The 20642-nt window shown below is 35.0% G+C and overlaps 3 protein-coding genes across 4 annotated transcripts; all 3 read right to left on the bottom strand.

The window, feature by feature from the left end:
* Positions 1 to 3: 3 nt before the first annotated feature.
* Positions 4 to 2462, bottom strand: LOC136235650 (probable inactive heme oxygenase 2, chloroplastic). Its single transcript, XM_066025485.1, has 5 exons — positions 1756 to 2462; positions 1367 to 1590; positions 599 to 706; positions 385 to 515; positions 4 to 287 (listed from the first exon to the last, which is right to left on the bottom strand). The coding sequence occupies exons 1-4, from the start codon at positions 2273 to 2275 to the stop codon at positions 420 to 422; spliced, it is 948 nt and encodes a 315-aa protein (XP_065881557.1). The 5' UTR covers positions 2276 to 2462; the 3' UTR covers positions 4 to 287; positions 385 to 419.
* A 364-nt stretch (positions 2463 to 2826) lies between these two features.
* LOC136235535 (uncharacterized) lies at positions 2827 to 10116 on the bottom strand. Of its 2 annotated transcripts, none has more exons than XM_066025252.1 (10): positions 9240 to 10116; positions 7621 to 8781; positions 6307 to 7455; positions 6097 to 6138; positions 4524 to 4600; positions 4032 to 4116; positions 3848 to 3931; positions 3626 to 3727; positions 3441 to 3539; positions 2827 to 3269 (listed from the first exon to the last, which is right to left on the bottom strand). In XM_066025252.1, exons 1-10 carry the CDS (start codon positions 9984 to 9986, stop codon positions 3141 to 3143), a joined length of 3675 nt encoding a protein of 1224 aa, XP_065881324.1. In that variant the 5' UTR covers positions 9987 to 10116; the 3' UTR covers positions 2827 to 3140. The 2 variants fall into 2 exon arrangements, with proteins under 2 accessions (XP_065881324.1, XP_065881325.1); XM_066025253.1 differs by having other exon boundaries at positions 7621 to 8738; positions 9240 to 9374.
* An 8741-nt stretch (positions 10117 to 18857) lies between these two features.
* Positions 18858 to 20417, bottom strand: LOC136234717 (pentatricopeptide repeat-containing protein At1g52640, mitochondrial-like). Its single transcript, XM_066024191.1, has one exon. The coding sequence runs from the start codon at positions 20415 to 20417 to the stop codon at positions 18858 to 18860; it is 1560 nt and encodes a 519-aa protein (XP_065880263.1).
* Positions 20418 to 20642: the final 225 nt, after the last annotated feature.

Here is a 20642-nt window from a genome sequence, read left to right as displayed (position 1 = left end):
CAGTTGTGACAAGGAAGATGATAAATTTGGTTAAAAACAAGCCATGTCCTGGCTATCATACAAAGTATTATTTTTTACTTTACAACAGCCATTGTTAGTTACATTGCAAACAGAACCTCAATCTGAGTATCATCAACAAAACACTGGTTTCACAATAACAATACTCGAGAGGGAGATACGGTGGGCAGGATCTGGTGCTTTACATGGTGAAAATTGCACAGTTAGGATTAAACACTCACTACCATGATCAATTACTTGAACAAACAAGTGCTCTTTTTAGTCCAATCCTGATTGTTCACATCCAAAGAATTGACAAGCAACACGGCATTAACATCATATCAATTATTAAATTAGACGTAAGACAGAAACAAGTTGTAGCCTCACCAAGCAAAACTGTTGAATCTGCAAATAACTTTGCTTCACATGATGATGATCAATCTGATAATCTGCCCCATATACTTGAATGACTTTGCTGCTTCTTTTAAGCATTTGTTTTTCACTTCTCGAGACCAATGCTGCATTGTCACAATAAGCAAAAATTGAAGTCCCAATGGAAACTCATGCAAATCAACTAAACATACTAAGTCTAGCAATTAACCTCCCCAAGCTTATTCATTTTCTCACGCGTTCCACTCAGCAATTCTTCAACATCTCCCTCCCATTTGTAGAATTCTAGTTCTCTTCCCTCCAGGATTTTATCTGAGACCTAAAACCAACATAATGTCAGAACAACATGTACAGGTCTAGCATATCATTCATGTGATTCAGAACATTATGTACTTCGTTTTAAAAGAAAAAGATAAGAAGTACAGTATGTACTTCTGGAGTTTCGATGCTACAAAGGGTTATCTATCAGACTGCAAAGAATTTTATCAACAGGTGAAAACAAACCATTCAAACATTGAGATCCTAGTTCAGGTAAGAGAATTAAAGCATAGAAAACAAGGATCAATAATACGATTCAAATTCGGAGAAATATGGTGAGACTTGATTGAGGTAGACATGCTATGGCTACTCTGTCTGCAAATTAGTCTTCCAGAATCCAGTGAAAACTTCAAGCCATTTTGTTTCATCATCCTACGTTGGCAGGATATAACACCAGATAATTCATGTGTTCTGCCTATTTTCACACAACTTCTATACCTCTTCCAATTTTCAATCAACTATCATGGAACTGAATTTCGAATTCTGAACTTGTACGTGTAACAACAACAGGGCATAATTTTGATCAACAAAACAACTATGCATCACATGATTCAAGGAGCTAACATGACTTTCTCAGAGAAATCAAAGCTGTTCTAAGGTCCCAAAGCTGATCTGAGGCTTATAAACTCAAATTTAGAAGTGAAGAACCCAAAAGACAAACCTGCTTTGCTATCACTTGACCACCTGCTATATGTGAGAAGTATATATTGTAGAAATGGCAGAGGAACAAGGGTGCACTCTTATCTGCAAGCTCCTCCAAATACTTGACATAGGAAAGTCCAGGACTACTAGGACCTGGAATCACAATATCTTGTTGCCTAAACCACTCTAGGTCTTTCGCCAAACCCTCTGATCGTTCTAATCCAGTTCTTCTAAAGTAGGTATCTGAAAATCCCAAAACACATCAAATCGTTGCAGCATTTTATCAAACACCTATCCTCCATTGAAACACAATAACTAAGCCAGTAAAAAAAATGTCTAATTCTAATTTTGTCTTCAACAAAATGGCAAGAAGTAGATAATCAATTACGAAAGAAAAGAAGAACTCACAAGAAACGTCATCGGACTTATCAACAACACGCTCGATAGTGTCAAAAACGAGCTTGCTATCAACTAAGTACTTCACGAATCCTTCCGTACTAGGTGCCCAACTTTCCTCGTCATTTTCGCTGTCCTTTTCTCTATTACCTTCTTCATCTTGCTGTTCTTTATCCAATAATTCATTATTTTCATCGTCACTATCGTTGAATTTGTGGGTGTATTTCCCTTTGATATTACGAAGCCTCATGGCAACAAATCTCATTTCTTCAGTGATACCTTTTTCCTCTCCAGGGTAAGGTTTCCGGTAGCGCTTCCTCTTTCTAATGACCGGAGGACCTGTGTTTGATACTGCTAGCGGTGAAAATGAAGAATTGGGATTGGAACAGCAAATGATTGCAGGTCGTTTTGCTGAAATTCCTCTTCTTATCGGTTTGGTGTTGAGGTTGAATTGAGATGAAGTGAAAAATGAATTTCGTAGGATAGATTCTTGCAACGGCGGCATTGATGCAGTTAAAGAGAATAAACGCATAGCTAAGCAGGCTGGCTGAACTAAACCAGTTCCTTGTGCAGATGATGATAACAACTCGAGAGAGAGGTTTATTTCATCTTTGCTTATTCACATTGTAAGCTTCAACTGAAGCCCATGCCGGAATTTCGGCCTTATCGGTGCTCCAGTTTTTACTTTTAATGGCCAGAAACAAAAACAAATTTATTTTTTTGCTGGCAATTAACATTAATTTGAGTGAAAAACTCAAATTTCGAATTTTAATGCACTTAAAAAAAAAATTAAGTAAAAGTGAAATCACAGAAAATAAAAGGTTTGGTTAATCTGGAAGCGATTATCAAAATTAAAAGAAAACTCTACCATGAGATGCACAAAAGCTTTCCTCTTAAATTTAGAAGGAAAATAGTTGAAAATTGAACATGATGAAAATTAAGTTTCATGCTACATTAAGGGTTCTTGCACTTTCTTTCATTTCTATCATTCTTTATTTTGTTTAAAAGAGAGAATTTGTTACTTTAACCGGTTGCATTAAACAAAATTGATATGATATAATTGTGTCACCATATAAAAATAAATTATAACTCCAACTAATGTATATATAAATATGACATGATTTTGTTTATTACATGATAAATCTAATCATACTAAACGTAAACTCGTTATGTTGGCTACAGGGTATACCGGCAAGATGAAAAAAACAGTTTGCCGTATACGTTCTTTTTCGTCCTCAAAGGGTATATACAACAAACACTATGCTTTATTTACAAATGAGATTGACTAACAATTAATGAAGAAAAGTTTATGTACACAAAGAGAATATTGGCTGAATAGGTCAGATTGGTACTCAAAATTTCAGAGATATATTTGTGATGCAACCCAAGCATAAAGATCATAGAGATGCATCTTGTGATGAATAACGGGCTTTTAGCTTCCGCAAAAATTCTAATGTCTCCGTATACGAAGGATCACTCCGGTTAATTGGCTTGCAAGAATTTATATGATCTGTTGACTCTAACACCTGTTTCATAAACATTGCATCAGATGTCTGTGACATGAAATAAACACTCCAAATGAGCATGTATAAGTTATCATCTCAACTAATGTTACATTAATTGACAATCTAAAAATCCGTCTACAATTCCAGAAGCATTGCATTATTCATTCACATATTTCTTTCGATCATACTTACAACTAGTTCACCAAATCCAGGATAAGCTGATTCAATCGGCACGATTTCCATCCTTAAGGCCCAACCTCCATACCCTTCAACAATTGGAGTTACCTTCGTCTGCAAAATTATGACATCTAATCCTCAGGTGAATTACACACGCGATATGCAAGAAATGCGAACAGTTTGAAGTCCCACAACATTACCTCGCAGAAACTGAGGACTTTAACCAGTCTTTTCTTGTAAAGTTGGCGGATGAAGTCATTCAGCTCAACTAATTTTGGAGATCCACTTCTTAACTCCCCTATCTGTGCATTAACAAATACTAACTACTATAAGCATAAATCATTCAATCGATAGTAACTACTCCAAGTGCAATACATTATGAAATGGACAAAATAAATCATGTATTAAAACTGTGGACTAACAGTTGGAGCAGGGCGAAGCACCAGGCCCATTCTCCAAGGCATGTCTGCTAATTTGCTGCCAAAGTGTGGACAGCTATAGAATACCTGCAATCACACAATATATAAGGTTAAACAACCTGACAGTCCTAACTAACCAATTCAAATTGCAAATTAAGTTCACATAAATTCATCAAGTGGAGCTTACGATTCCAACAGTATTGTTCACAAGGTTATCATTATTTTCTGCCCTTGCTTTATGCAGCATCTGCTTAACAACCAGTCCTCCCATGCTGCAATCAGTAGCACTAGATTATATTGTTCTTATGCAAATAAAGCATGAGAGTTCATGAAAGGAGCGTAGACAGCCAAAAAATGGAAATACTCTGTTCTTATCGTAGTCCAATAAAACTGGCTGCGTTAATTTCTTCAACTACTCCTATACACTTTGATGTCTATAATCCATAAACTATTAAGAAACTTTTAGTTTAGAATCTATGTTTTGTATAAAAATGATGCATTTGCTGCAGTCATATCCCAATGGCACAAATGCCAATTTTAGATATCTTACCATGCTAAATATTTGAGTCTCCAAAACACTTGTAACTTAGTTATACATGATGAAACAAAAACTAAAAAATAGACAAAACTTTAGTTTTCTAATAGTAAAAATTCATAAAAGAAATGAATAATCACATACCTGTGAGTAACAAATACAACAGGTCGATTCCCAATGCCCGCAGTAACAAGCTTCTCTAATAGCTTTGAGCTAACTTCCTACATATTTGAATGCTGAGATGAGTTATGCTATACATATAATACCAAAAAGAATATGATATTTACAGCATTGGGTCACTAGAAAAGGGAATAGAGGGTCAATTTGACTCTTCAACTTGGCCTCCAGGGTCAATTTTGCCCCCAAAATGAATTTTAGGTACACTTTGGCCCTTAACTTGCCATTTGGGGTTAAATTAGTTCAAAATTATACGAGTCAGCCTACAAAATTGGTATGTGTAAAAAAGTCACTAATATGCTAACACATCATTTTGGGCTAATTTGACCCAAATGCTATAAATATAATAGGCACGCATAACACTGATATTGGCCCTTAAACTATAGCTTAAAAATCAATTAGGTCCCTAAACTATTAAAATCATCAATTAAGCCCTTAAGTTATTTAGAAGTCAACAATTCACACCCTTTGTTCTAATGATCTTAAGAAATAATAGTAATCTAATTCTAATCCAACAACTAAATACATAATTAACACATTTTTTTTTATGATTTCTACATTTTCACTTCATCTTGGATTTTATTCCTATTTTCCATTGGCAAAAGTCAGAGATCTCTCCCTTCTTAATAAAGTTTCTAACTTCATTTCCTTTTTCAAATTCTATTTGATCTTGGGTCCTTTTTGGGACTTGAGATGAATATATTTCATACCCTATACAATATTAATTATGTGTTTAATTGTTATAATAGGATTAGATTACTATTAATTCTTAACATCATTAAATAAGAGGGTGAGAATTGTTGATTTCTCTTTAGGTTAGGGGCTTGATTGGTGATTTTAGTAGTTTGGGGAGCTAATTGATTTTCAAAGTATAGTTTAGGGGCTAATATGAGCTATATGCCAATATAATACCAAAAAGAATATGATATTTACAGCATTGGGTCACTAGAAAAGGGAATAGAATAGAGGGTCAATTTGACTCTTCAACTTGGCTTCCAGGGTCAAATTTACCCCAATATGAATTTTAGACGCACTTTGGCCCTTAACTTGCCATTTGGAGTTAAATTAGTTCAAAATTATACCAATCAGCATACAAAATTGACCTGTGTAAAAAAGTTACCAATATGCTAACACGTCATTTTGGGCTAATTTGACCCTAAATGCCAAGTTGAAGGGTCAAACTAATACTTAAATTTTATTTTTGGTTAGTCCAAAAAATTGACCATACAAGCCAAGTTTAGGGCCCAAATTTAGCCTTTATCCCTAGAAAAGCAAATGATAAAACTAAAGATTAAATCTTTTTAGGAAGAAACTAGAAAGAGGGCGAGCCTTGGCGCAACGGTAAACGTTGTTGTCGTGTGACCAAGAGGTCACGGGTTCGAGTCTTAGGAGCGGCCTCTTGCCAAATAAATTGGCAGGGAAGGCTTTGCCCCCAGTACACCCTTGTGGTGGGACCCCTCCCCGGACCCTCGCTCAGCGGGGACGCGTAGTGCGACCGGGCCGCCCTTTTTTTTTTTTTAGGAAGAAACTAGAAAGCTACCTGAAGAGGCAGGGTAGCTCCAGACCATTGTGTAAGATTAGTCTGCATCGAACATTCATCAAGCGTTGGAATTAAGCCAATAGGCAAATATATAATCATTAGAAATATACATAAATGATAACAAAATTTCAAGAAGCAATCAAGGGGGGAAAGTAAACAAATTACTAGCATATCAAGAAGTACTTAAAAAGTATCAATATGGAGACAAACCTTGTATTTGATGGTAAACATGCGCACTTGAGGCAAATCATTTGATAACCATTCAGCAGGCCAAAATGTTCCTAGCTTCCCAGCTTCCTCATCAATCTTCTCAACCAAGCCAGATTTAGTTGACACTTTGTTCTCGGATAAGCGCCAGGACTTATAAGGTCCACCTCGCAAGCCATGAACAAAAACAACGTCTAGCTGAGGAGACACTACTTCAGAATTATTATGGAATTCACTGGCAGAACCAGAACATTGACTGCCATTTGAACTTCCAGTCATGGATGAAGTATCACCATTTATAGGATCATCATCAGATAAAGAAAAATTATGGCCCTCAATTGTCTTACTACCCATATTCTCACAGCGCTTCCAGTGGGGCAATTCAGGACTAATCAAAAACATCATGTCATCATACCTAGGACAATTGTTGTTTTCACTTCCACTCTCAGAGTTGTTATTGTTCGCAGAATCTCTGCGTGCATGGTTACAGCAAAATACATTTAGAAGTGTTGCCCTCGCATAACTCTGTATTTTGCAATCATTACAACCTGAGATCTTCCCATCAGCACAATCTTCAAGCCACTTATACCAAGTTTTATCTGCCAGAATAGCCTTTTGGACTTTGGGCAGATGAGAAAGGACAGTTAGCAGCCTTGCTGCATGCCTCCGAATATGAGCTGTAGGTGGAACTCGAACACTGGATGGATCATTACCAGCAGCATTAGGCACCTCAGACGTCACATTGTTCACTCGCTCTTGTGCCTCAAGGGCACTACATGCATCATAAGCTTCCCTTGCTGACAATCTTTCATAGTCATCCCGCAGCAAGAAGCGCCTCAGTAAGCACAAGACCCCAAGTTCAGTTATCTTGTCTTGACACACAGGATCCTCATAACAAAGTTCAGTCAGTGCTTTGATGCCCTTAAGTGTTGCCGAAGCAGAATCTGCTACATTAAATTTAGACTTAGCTTCTTTCTTCAAGTTCTGGAAGGGTCCAGTAAAAGGTTCCAGAGAAAGAAGATCTGCTAGAGGAAATGCATCAGTTGAATCAGTAGCAACTCCTAGCTGATTCCATGCAAGGTTTACAACAGCACCAGCCAATTGACTAGTGGTCTGTGTTGCAAGAAGGATGTTGGACTGATCAATTTGAGTCTGCAAAAGTTTTAACAGTCTTTTACTAGAATAACAAGCAAACACTTGGATGACAATAGTGACTTCTAGTTGTGTAACTAACGTAGAAATTAAAAAGCCAAACCAGGTTAGTATTTTGCATGCAGCATCATCTTAGCATTGAACAAGATGGCAGAGTTTACAAACCTTCACTTTGTCACTTTTCGGCTGAGAGCCCCCTTTACTAGATACAGCCTTGCTGGAAACTAGAACTTCATTTAGCAGAAAGGTTAACCATCCTTGAGAAATTGGCACTGAACATGGCCCATGATCTTCAAGAATGCATGAAAGGATTTTTTTCGAAGATGATCGAATATTATCTGAGGGAAGCTTTTCAAAAACCCATGGAAGCAAAATTGCAGCCCACTTTTGGCTCTCTTCAAGAGGTAAATGAATGTTCCCTGTAGAAATTAACTCCAAAGCCCTTGCTATTGCTTCTTGCACTTGCTTATGTTTTGTAGTCTGCTTGGCTGTGTCTCTCATCAGTCCAAGGCCCTTTTCCATAGCTATATTCCGTGCTCCTTGGCTTCTCTCAACAGAACACAAAAACGCAGACAAAGCCATTTGGGCCAAAGGAATATCATCATTTTTGCTCGCCTGAGATACAGTGGTGAGGAGACTAGAGCTCCAAGCAGACACAGAATCACTTAAGGGAAGATTATGGTCCTCTAACAGTAACCTGGCTACTAAGCTTCCATGCCATTTCACAGACCTCTCAGGAGCCATTAGTGCAGTCATTACAGCTTGCCCATCTTGATCGAGCTCCTGAATATGGAGTCTATTGGTCTCAGATGCCGTTGCCCAATTGGCTAACGCCCATGCTGCAAAAGGGACAGCCACATGTTGACAATGTAGATCATCCCAGAGTCCAGGAACAACAGAAAATGATGAATTCCCTGCCAGCGAACTGTCTTGCTTTTGTAGCAAGCTCAGGGTTTTAGGAGTCTCACTAGAACATTCTGTGTGACTAGAACTAGGATGCTCCAACTTTTCTAGCCCACTACTTCTTGCAAGCCCCAAAACTGTTGTACCTTCAAGTATTTTAATTCCAATGCCCTTCATCCCCCTTCCACCACTGTCATCATCTTCACTATCATGTGGCTCATCCATATGCAGGCCACCTTCCTCAATGACCTCAATGGCAGCAGCAATATCCCTTGTTTCTGCATTTCCTGACAAGGATGGCTTGAACAAGATATTTTCTATACTACTATCACAGTTGGATGTGACGATGTCCATGATGGCAGCCACAAGCATGCTCCTACCTTTCAAAGAATCACAAATATCGAATGAACTACGTCTTGATTGCTGCTTCCACAGAAATGCAATATATCAATGGCACAAAAAACAACTTGTAAAGATGAACAACATCAGGAGTTGAGACTGAATGATTCAGTGCATAACCACAGATGATAAACTAGTGCAACAGATAATCATTAAAACATTATGTCCTAATTTCTGTGATATATTTTTTTATCCAAATTCGATGCTTTACTCATGTGACACATGATTGCTATTATTTATATGTGACAATTTGAGCTGCCATTAGCAAGGATTAACAGTTCAGGGTTCTTCTTTAATTCGTCACCACCTGGGAAGCCTGATTTATTTTAGGAAAATGGGATGGATGCTAATTGAAAAACTGATCATTTCAGAAGGCAAACGATATACATAGAACAACTTCTAAGTTCGCTTTCATGAGAAACACAGAAAAGACACAGCAATATATAGTCATTGCAATTGGCGGATGCATCATAAGAACTAACCTTCTTTTTTGGCTGGCAATAAAATATAAAACGCAATAAATAAGGCACAGCCTGAGGCCTGCCAAGCACTTCCGCGGACACATTTGGATCTGCAATCAAATAAGCAAGCGCCCTTGCCGCCTCAGCCTGGGTACCATACCCATCGCCACCCATGGCAACAGTTTCGAGCAACCAATCAACCACCTTCCCGCTGCCTGCACCAACCAGGGCTTGTCTTCGAGCCGCATTTGCCGCAGCAATGTCAGCCAACAAGGCCGCTACCCTTAGCTCGAATCCCACCCTGACTTCATGATTCGCAGAAGAAAGCACAGAGCTCAACGATTGCCAGAGAACCGATGCGGCAACGCCTGTTTGCTTAACATGATGGAAGAGTCTCCTGAAAGACTCATTCGATTGATAAATTGCGTGCTCAACAACAGCATAAAGAGACTTAGAATTATTATTAGGGCCAGATTCAGCATTTGGGGATAGAAGAGTAACGGAGGCAATAACAGCAGATAGAACAGCGGCAGAGAGACCGAGTACGGGGTAAGGAGAAGTGATTTTGGAAGAGGGTGTAGAGGCATTTATGAGAGGGTTGGGATTATGGTGGAGAATTGGCGGTTGGGGAGGAAGGTGGGAGCTTTTGAGATTGTTATTAGGTGGTTCGGCGGGATTCTTAGAAGAAGAAGAAGAAGAAAAAGAAGAGCGAGGGAGAGGCTGGGGAAGACGACGGAAGCGCCGGGGTCTGAGGAAGATACGAAGCATAATTTTTGAATAAGAAATTTGGATTTTGGTTTTGGTTTTGTTTGGAATTCTAGCGCAGCGCAGGGAAAGTCGGAGATGGCGGGATTGGATTTCTTCAATGCTATTTGTATGGAAATGTGACAAGTTTGGAATGCGCTGGACAAGATGCCGCTTCTTTTCTTTGTTGACTTCTTTATCTCAAGCTTCAACCATTTATGGGCTCAAAGTCCATTTACTTCTGTCTTGGGCTACTCTAAGCCCATATTTTGGGGCTGTGAGTAAAGCCCAAATTTCGAAGCATGAACTTCATCCAGAAAGTCATGTTTTAAAAGACATTTTTCTTAATAATAATTTGAAAATAAATACTTCACTTTCTTTATAATATCACAAATTAAATACATTACTTGCTAAAGGAATTTTTTGGCTTGAAAAACCAATTATAAATGCTTAAATATCAATGAGAGAAAATTGCTAAACATAAAATAATATATTCAATGAAAATTGGCTAAACATAAAATAATATATTCACTATAAATAACACATTGAATATTTTAGGCTGAATCTTGGGAGCAAAAGCCGGGCTAGAGGCACTGAATCCTGGGACTAGTGATTAATTTATGTGACAAACTTAATTATGGGCACGGTAAATATCTTAGGCATAATTACTTTTTTTTTATAGGTTTGATATGAAAGGTAAAATATATTGACAAATAACGGTAAATCATTAGATTCAATTTTCTTGCTAAATAGTAGTAAACCATTAGATTCAATTTTCTGTTATGTGATGGTAAAATTGATCTTGTCCAAATATTAGGAATGTATTTTTACCATGATCTAAAGCACTATTTGACTCTTGATCAAAATTTTAGGCCATCTCCAAGACCCTTGGAAAATCCAGCTCCAATGGAGCTGGATTTGCTTGCGGCAAACATGCCGCAGGCAAAGATATATTATTATTATTTTTTTTAAATCCTTTTTTTTATTATTATTTAATTCAATTTTATTTTTTTATTAATCTTAATCCATTAAATGTTTTGTTTAGTTTTATATAGTATTTATTTTGTATAATATTTGTTTTAAATATTTTTTTACGGTTCAATTGTTTAAATCAGATCGATTATGTGGCTTTTGTGGTGTCTCATATTTTTCTTGAAGGAAATCATGTTGCGGATTCGCTTGCAAATTATGGACGGACGGCAACAGCTTCGACTTGGTGGGATGTTGTCCCTGATTTTTGTGGATCGGTCTTTTTTCATGATCGTGTAGGACGTTGCGTTTATCGCTTTTCCTAATTCTTTAGCTTCATTTTATTCTTTATTCTTTTTGTATTATGACATTTATTTACTCTTTTAATAAATTTGGTTCGGGGCTTTTTTGGGTCTGTGGTGGAGGTGCCAGTATAGCTGGGATGTCCGCCGCTTTCCCTTCCTCGCTAACCAATCTTTAATAAAAAAAATAAAAAAAAATATTAATTTCATGTATATTTATTTTTTGTACATGTATATTTATTATTTTTTAGACGTATTCATATTATTTAATTTCTAATTGTAGTGTTATTTGATTTTTTTTATTGTGTTGTACATTTAAATATTAAATTATAATTATAAAAACACTAAATATTACATAAATTATAAAAACATTTAAATATTACACAAATCATAAAAGCGTTAGAAAAATATTACACGAATTAGAAAAAACGAAAACAAATTAGAAAAACAACAAAGACAACATACTACTCAATAAGGTCCTAAATCATTTCCACTTCCACCAAGATTGTTGAAAATTCTGTAGACAGTGGGTTCTGTAATAATCTCTTTCTCCACATGGAATAGTGGGTTATGTAATAATTCTGTAGATAGCACATGGGATAGTGGGTTCTGTAATGATTCCCAAGGATATCACATGGGATAGTGGGTTCTGTAATAATTCTGTAGATAGCACATGAGATAGTGGGTTCTGTAATGATTCCAAAGGATAGCACATGGGATAGTGGGTTCTGTAATAATTCTGTAGATAGCACATGGGATAGTGAGATTTATGCTTTCTATAAGACCCACCCATCTCAGCCTCCATTATCACCCACTTGTGAAAATGGATCCATCAAACTTCCCCATAGAATATAGCATCATCACAACCCTCAATCAGTCTGAGTGTACTCAAAAGATGATTGAATATCAATATGATGTTGTCCGCTCTTACGGACAAACATTTATTCAACCGGAAATGTTTCATCCCGATTTCCCATTTATTTTTCTCGATTGTTGTTTGAAAACACGAGGATTTTTAGAGCAAACTATACACAAAGGAAAAATATTTCTGTAATATTTTTTCTAAAAGTGACACCGTCTACTGCATTTCATGAGCTTCATGGTGCTTATCCAACTTCTTTATGTGCAAATTGGCAATCTCTTCGTGGTGCATCTATTTTTCTCTAACAAGCAAGTGCGCAGAAAAACAATTGCAGTGAAGTATGAGGACGTGCTGAAACACCATGGGTAAGTCTTCCATCTGATTATATCGACACAATCCATGAAGCTGTAGAGATTTTTGAGACCGAGCAGTCTGTTGGGATTGATATGAGGGATTAATGTGTTTTTTAGTTTACGTGTGTTGTATTAGATTAATGTACTTTCCTTTAGTGTTTTTTATTGTTTTAGTTTTTTTAATGTAATTTCTCTTTAGTGTTATTGCAATGTTTTAAAATTTTTTTAATGTATTTCTTTGTTCGTGTTAAATCTTATATTTTTTTCAAATTTTATAAAATTATATTTCAAATTAATAATAATAATTAATTGAATTATTAATTATTGATTTTAATAATTATCATTTAATTATTTAGTTCAAAATAAAAAATATTAAATTATAAAACATGATAAAAATTAATAAATGGATATATTTTGATTAATAATATAAATAATATAAATGTTATGTTTATTAAAAAAAATTGTTATGTGAAAAATGAATATAGTAATAATAAAAGTTTTAAAGAGTGGGTAAAATAGAGTATATGGTTGGAGAACTTTCACTGTAGCAATTCTATATTTAAAGATAGAATAGAGAAAAATGAAGATAGAGTAGGCTAAATAGAGAACACGGTTGGAGATGACCTTAGTTTTTAACTCATGGTCTATTATTTGCTAATATTTGCTTATGACTTATTATTTTCACGTCTTGACCTATTATTTGGTTATATTCGATCAGAAGCCAAAGACTAACATATTTTTATAGTCATGATAAGGTTAATGTTACCAAATAATAGATCGGAGACTAAAAACTAACATTTTAATCCTTTAATCAATTTTACTATTTGATACTCAAATAATAAATCTACACTTTCTAAAACAAATTTGAACTTTATCCCATTTATTAACGAAGTAATATGCTCTACAATTTTATTAATCAGATCCATATCTAGTATGTTATATCGTTTCATGAGTCTAGGAAAAATTGACAACTCCAAATGAAATGATTTTGCGACAATGAAAAGAGAGGGCCCGTTTATTTAAGTTGTTCTTGTTCTGTTGCTAATAGGCAGTACATATTAGTTGTTTTTTCTTAAAAAAAAAACAATTGTTTCAAAATTTTACCAAACACTTTCTATCTCTGGTTTAATATTGAAATGCAAAAAACAGTTCAAAAAAAAAATGAAACAACGGGCACAGAATCTTCAAAATACCGGCTAACAATTACTCCCTCTTTCTAATTTTTACTGACGCTATTTCAATAACACAGTAATTAAAAAACTTAAAGGTGTTTGATTGTAGGGGTGTATAAAAATTAATCAACCCATCAAATATAACCCAATCCGTATATTTACATTTTAATGGTTTTATCTATGGGTTGGATTAAAATCTAACCCATGTAAGGAATTGATTGATTGAGTTGAGTTGGGTTGGGTTGAATTTTTATTCAAATATTTGCATGTATCTTTTTATTCTTTTATTTTCCATTTAAAAACAAGTTTATTATAAAATATTATTATAATTCATATATTAAATTAAGAGTGTTAAATAACAAATTGTAATTTAACGAAAACTTTATTTATTTTAAAAACATAAAAAAATGAGAAAAACTAAAAAATTAGAAAAAAAAGGTAAAACGAAAATAAAACCATGAAAAATTGAAAATTAGAATTAACTGGTATACTTTCAAAAAAAAAAAAAATTAACTGATATGCAATTGAAATTGAAAATCAAAAACAAAATATCTGTGTTTTTTAATAATATATGAAATTGATCAAACTTATCAACGTTATAAATAAAATTGATCATAACTATCAACTTTATGGATAACATTGCTAACACCTATCAACGTTATGGATATTTGTGTGTCTAATCCTCGGATAGGTTGAACCTTATCCCAATAAATGATCAACTTTTATAAAACATATTCAAAATTTTAATTATAACAAAGGAGAAACTTAAACCTCTTATTAAGGATCTTTTAGAATTTCAGATATTCTGAAATTCCAAAATTTTGTAGGATTTCAGATTTCTGAAATTTCAAAAACTCTATAATTTCAAAAATTCCAAATTTCTAGAATTTCAAAAATTATGGAATTCGAATTTTTTGAAATCCTCTTTTACAGATCTGAGTTTTTTCCTTTATTGACTGCGTTTTTTTTTCTTCCTAAATCCATGGCCAACATTCAATCTGAACATTTAGATTTCGAGATCAACTCCGATTCTTCATCGGATTCTTCAGCGAAGACATCAAGTCCGATTATTCCGCAACCGCCACCAGTGGTTCAGGCTTCTGCATCACCATTACTGTTCGGCCGTCCAACACGTTCTTCTGGCGGTCGTCCGGCGGTGAATCGTCCAACCAGACCTCCGCCTTTTCGATCCGCTTTTCAACATATCTCTGATGATTACAACTACCAGCTTCAACTTACTACTGCAGATAATCCCAGAGTTAGTCTGGTAAGTTCTCCCCTCACCGGTCTGAACTACGTTTCCTAGAGCCGTGCTATGATTCTCGTATTATCCAGTAAGGAGAAACTCAACTTTGTTGTGTGCGATGATTTTACACCTGATACACACTCACCGAAATTTCCGCAATGGAAACGTGCTGATTCCATGGTAATCTCTTGGATCTTGAACTCTATTTCCCGTGATTTAGTGGAAGCGTTTATTTTTGCATCATCTGCTCGAAACCTCTGGCTAGAGCAGCGGTTTGGTGAGTCCAACAAACCGCTGTTGTATCAGTTAAAAAGAGAGATTAGCGATTTCAGGCAAGGCACCATGTCTGTTGCTAGGGCTGTAATCGAGCCGAGCCGAGCTTTGACCTGTTCAAGCTCGACTCGCTATAAAATTAACGAGCTCGAGCTTGCTATAAAATTAACGAGCCGAGCCCGAGCCGAGCTTTGGCTTGCTCAACGAGCTTGAGCCGAGCTTCGAGCTTGTTTCGAGCCCAAAATCCTCTTTTGGACTTGGTTCATTAAGAAAATTATCTAACCATGAATTGTTTGTGAGTGAATTGTTAATTATATTTGTGAAGTTTGCTCGCAAATAGCTCTTTAATTGTGTACATAAACAAGTTTACAAGTAAAGTTCGTGAATAAATAATTCTAAAAATCTAGAAACTTTGGAAATCCGAAAATTTTGAAAATTCTAGAGTTTTGTAAATTCTGGAAATTCTAAAATTCTAGAATTCCAAAAACCTGGAATTTCTGAATTTCTAGAAATTTTGGAATTTTAGAAATTTAGACATTCTAGAAATTCTGAAATTTTAGAAATTTAAAATTCCAAGTTCATTCCAGATATTTGTGAAATTCCAAAAAATTCTAGAATTTTAAAAATCTAGAATTCCAGAAAAAAAGAAGCGGGTCAAAAAGTCATTAAAAAGGTAAAAAAATGACTTAAAAATTCTCAAAAATACCGTTCTATTTTAAAGGTGTCAAGTGATTTGTTTTGGAGCAAAAAAAACTCACATGTACCAATCTATGAAAACGTGAAAACGCATAAATTTTTTTTCAAAATTAACTCAAAAAATAATATCATTTACGCTCTATTTGGTACAAATATTTGTAAATTCATTAATTTAGTCCAATGTTTTTTTTCTCAAACTTTAGTCTAATGTTTAATAGCTATAAATTTATATTTGAAATTATTTGAATTAATAACCAACCCAATCCAACTCAATCCAATTTATTCAAGTTTAATATTTAATTAAAGGGATAAGGTACCAAAATAGGCCTAAGATTTTTGGGAAGTACCAATTTAGGCTCAACGTTCAAAATAGCATCAATATAGGCTTAACGTCTATAACATAATATCAATTTAGGCTTAACGTTACAATATAGCATCAATTTAGGCCATATGTACAAAATAGCACAAATATAGGTTTAACATTTACAAAATAATACGAATTTAAGCTTAACGTTTACAAAATAATACGAATTTAAGCTTAACGTTTACAAAATATATCCAATTTAAACTAAACGTCACAATTAAATCAACCATATAATATTCTTTTCCTATTAACTTTATATGTTATCTTTTTATTTAGTTCTATATTCTTATTTATTATAATACAATTAATTAGTATTCTTGCCCATTAAAACCTTATATTTGTTTTTCATCAACTATTCTATGACTCCTAAATTCCATGGCTCATGTAATATATGCAAACTAAAGTAATTGAAAAATCTATAATATTTCGAACACTAGTTAAAATAATATTGATATATGTCAGTGTTCGAAATATTGTGGATATTCAATTACTTTAGTTTGCATATATTACATGAGCAATGAAATTTAGTAGTCATGCAATCATAGATGAAAAACAAATATAAGATCTTAATGGTTAAGAATACTAATTAATTGTGTTATAATAACTAAGAATATATAACTAAATAAAAAGATAACATATAAAGTTAATAGGGAAAGAATATAATATGATTAATTTAATTATGACGTTTAGCTTAAATTGTATATATTTTGTAAACGTTAAGCTTAAATTCGTATTATTTTATAAACGTTAAACCTATATTGGTGTTATTTTGTACGTGAGGCCGAAATTGATGCTATATTATAAACGTTAAGCCTAAATTGATATTATGTTGTAAACGTTAAGACTAAATTGGTGCTATTTTGAACGTTGAGCCTAAATCGGTACTTCTCCAAAAACCTTAAGCCTATTTTGGTACTTTATCCCTTAATTAAATGGTTGGATTGGTTTTAACAACCAACCTATGAATTATTTCTTTTAATGAGTTAAGTTGGATTGTAATCCAAATACAATGAATTAATTCATTGTACACCCCTATCTGATTGAGTAATTTTTCATTATGGAATGAATATGGAAGCTATTGATTTCTATTCTTATTGTTTGGTTAAACTAAAAGTAGTATGAATGACAATCTCATGATTGATGATTGAGAATGGTGTTTTAGTTGGTTCAACTTTCATGCAGATTGCTACTCAAAACATTCTGAGTTTACATTGGGAGGATACCGAACAGGACCACCCAGTGTCAACGCTTTCAAAGTTTAACAAGCTTAATACTTCAACTACCAAATAACATCTCTACTACAAAAGTTGAAGCTTCCAGTATCAATCAACAGGGCCATCAAGCTTTTTCATCTCCCTCGACAGTCTCTAAAATGTTGTCCTTAGCAGTTTCCCAAGCTCCATCCAAACTCTTTTTTTTAGCTTCATCAGCTATCTTTGTTGCTTTCCTAACTCGCTCTTTACCAATATCTGCTACATATTCTATTTCTACCCTTGTTCTTGATTTTTCATCCCTCTCTTCTTTTCCTCTTCTTTCCTGAAATTCCATTTCTTACATTAAAATCTACAATTAATTATACTACTTTCTTTTCTGTTAGTAAAAATATATACAATTAAAATCTTTCTGTATGACTAGAACTAGGACTCTCCAACTTTCTAGCCCACTGCTTCTTGCAAGCCCCAAAAATGTTGTACCTTCGAGTATTTTAATTCCAATGCCTTTCATCCCCCTTCCACCACTGTCATCATCTTCACTATCATGTGGCCCATCCATATGTAGGCCACCTTACTCAATGACCTCAATGGCAGCAGCAATATCCCTTGTTTCTGCATTTCCTGACAAGGATGGCTTGAACAAGATATTTTCTATACTACTATCACATTTGGATGTGACGATGTCCATGATGGCAGCCACAAGTATGCTCCTACCTTTCAAAGAATCACAAATATCGAATGAACTACGTCTAGATTGCTGCTTCCACAGAAATACAATATATCAATGGCACAAAAAACAACTTGTAAAGATAAACAAGATCATGAGTTGAGACTGATTGATTCAGTACATAACCACAGATGATAAACTAGTGCAACAGATAATGATTAAAACTTTATGTAATTTCTGTGACATTTTTATTAATCCAAATTCTATGTTTTACTCATGTGACACATGATTGCTACTATTTACATGTGACAATTTGTAGCTGCCATTCGTACCGATTAACAGCTCAAGGTTCTTCTCTAATTTGTCACCACCCATATAGGGAAGCCTAATTTATTTTAGGGAAATGGGATGGATGGTAATTGAAAAACTGAACATTTAAGAAGGCAAACGATATACCTAGAACAACTTCTAAGTTCACTTTCTTTGAGAAACACAGAAAACACACAACAATATATAGTCATAGCAATTAGCGAATGCATCATAAGAACTAACCTTCTTTTTTGGATGGCAATAAAATATGATAAAAAAATACAACATTATTGGGCAAGAATTCCCCATCTAAAAGCCAGCCTGTATTTTCTAGCAATGCCATGAAAAATGATCATGCTTGGCCAAATGGTAAGAGATATGAATAAAAAGCAAGATACTTTTTCACCTTGTGGTTCAAGGAAGAAGAAGAAGGATCTAAATCCACTTTAATTGATTGCTTTTAATGTTTCAGTCACTTTCAGTATCTGTTTCTTCTCTTCTTGATCTAACATGCAGCTTACCGCCTCTCATTGAAGTCGTCAACTCTCTTATTGTATAGGAAGTGCTATTCTCCATCTTACTAGCAAGTATCTCAACATAATCCACTAATCCAAACCCTATTATCTTATTCCTCAACATCTCAACTGTGGATGAATATGGTGGTAATCCTTCATCGATCATCATTTCGAAGTACTTGCAGGCCTCCTCTAATTTCCCATTTTTCTTGCACAAACCATGAATCATAACAGCATATGTCGAGACCGAAGGATAAAATGCTCTCTCCCCCATACTTTCCCAGACCTCAGTTGCTATGTCAAATCTCCCCACCCTTATCAGCAATTTTAGCAACATGTTATAACTATGTCGATCTGGCGAGCAGTTATCTTTTAGCATTCTAGCTATTAGTTTGGTAGCCTTATTGACCTCAGAATGCTCACAATGATAAGCTAGGATTGTATTGTAACTCCATGTGTCAGGGCTACCCCCTCTCTCAATTATCTCATTCAAAACTTCATACGCTTCTTCAATCTTATCATTCTTGCAAAGCTTTTTGATGATGCAATTGTAAGTGAAAACATTTGGGATCAAATCATGTCTCTGCATTTCATCAAGCACTCTAAAAGATGAATGAATATCATTTGCCTCGCAATATGCACGAATGAATATGGAATAAGTAGATGCATCTGGTTCAGCACTATATGAACTCATATCTCGAAACATCTTATAGGCTTCACTAACTCTCCCTCCCTTACACAAAGCCTCTAACAAACTATTATAAGCAAGCAGATCCACAGCAATTTCTCTTTCAGTCATTTCATCGAACACCTTACTTGCTGATATGGGTTCTCCAATATCACCCCACCCTCTCACCAAAATACTATAAGTTTTTGCTTGAGGCTCAAATTGATGTTTAACTCTATCAAGAAATTGTTGGGCATATTTCACATGCTTCCTCTTGCATAACACATACAATAGTTGATCAATATCATGGATGATAGGCTTTAAACCAAATTCAACCATTCGATCAAATGCGCGAATGGCATCTCTTGGCAAATTGGCTCTGCTATATGCTCTAAAAACAAGCCAAAAAACTTGTGGGATTAGCTTACAATCCTGATATTCTCTAATCTCCATCAAAAAATCCCATAATAAAGCAAACTGCCTACTAGCACCCAATATATCCACCAAAATGTGGTAGCTTTCTGTGCTGTGCTCAAACCCTGGAAGTCTCTTAGCCCACAGAAATAATCTGTGAGCAGGGAATCCAAGATTCTTGCAGCGTTTCAAAACTTGCTCCACTAAGTTAGTTGATATTGTTGATGAGTAATTGCAAAGAGAAAGCTCCAAATCGTGGTGGGGGTTTCTATGGTCGCTAAGTATGCGGGAAATCTCATTTACAAGGTTTGGTGACTGCGGATTTACGTTATGTGGAGTAATAGAAGAGAAAGATTGGCTTTTGAGGCTGTGAAAACAGTGCATAAGAGAGTACAAAGGTTGGGTTTTTGAAACAAGAGATCTAACTATCATTTTCGACAGTAGAATCATAGCCTTGAACATCTGGTTTGATTGCTTTAGAAGTGGCTTGTGAGTTTGAAGCTAACCATTAAATAGTGATTAGTGGCTGAACCCAGACCAAATGTTTGGGGAGGCTCCAGATCAAAGCAATGACATTATTTCAAAAGAAATGAGCAGCCAAGCGCTATATTTAGTTGAAGAAACGAAATTTAGCACGAAAAATCCATTACTGAATTC

Source organism: Euphorbia lathyris, chromosome 7 (genome assembly GCF_963576675.1).
Source record: "Euphorbia lathyris chromosome 7, ddEupLath1.1, whole genome shotgun sequence".
Lineage (NCBI taxonomy): Eukaryota > Viridiplantae > Streptophyta > Magnoliopsida > Malpighiales > Euphorbiaceae > Euphorbia > Euphorbia lathyris.
Note: the sequence above shows the minus strand (reverse complement) of the source record. Positions and strands in the feature narration are given on the sequence as shown.

Bases quoted from the DNA above. Each gene is read 5' to 3' on its own strand.
- LOC136235650 (XM_066025485.1), bottom strand. From the start codon at position 2,275: ATGCGTTTATTCTCTTTAACTGCATCAATGCCGCCGTTGCAAGAATCT. The intron at 707-1,366 runs GTTTGTCTTTTG...TGTTGGTTTTAG, and splicing joins GTCAAGTGATAGCAAAGCAG to GTCTCAGATAAAATCCTGGA. The intron at 516-598 runs GTTAATTGCTAG...GTGACAATGCAG, and splicing joins AAATGAATAAGCTTGGGGAG to CATTGGTCTCGAGAAGTGAA.
- LOC136235535 (XM_066025252.1), bottom strand. From the start codon at position 9,986: ATGCTTCGTATCTTCCTCAGACCCCGGCGCTTCCGTCGTCTTCCCCAG. The intron at 8,782-9,239 runs GTTAGTTCTTAT...CTGTGGAAGCAG, and splicing joins ATTGCCAGCCAAAAAAGAAG to CAATCAAGACGTAGTTCATT. The intron at 3,270-3,440 runs GTAAGTATGATC...TTTATGAAACAG, and splicing joins CTGGATTTGGTGAACTAGTT to GTGTTAGAGTCAACAGATCA.
- LOC136234717 (XM_066024191.1), bottom strand. From the start codon at position 20,417: ATGATAGTTAGATCTCTTGTTTCAAAAACCCAACCTTTGTACTCTCTT.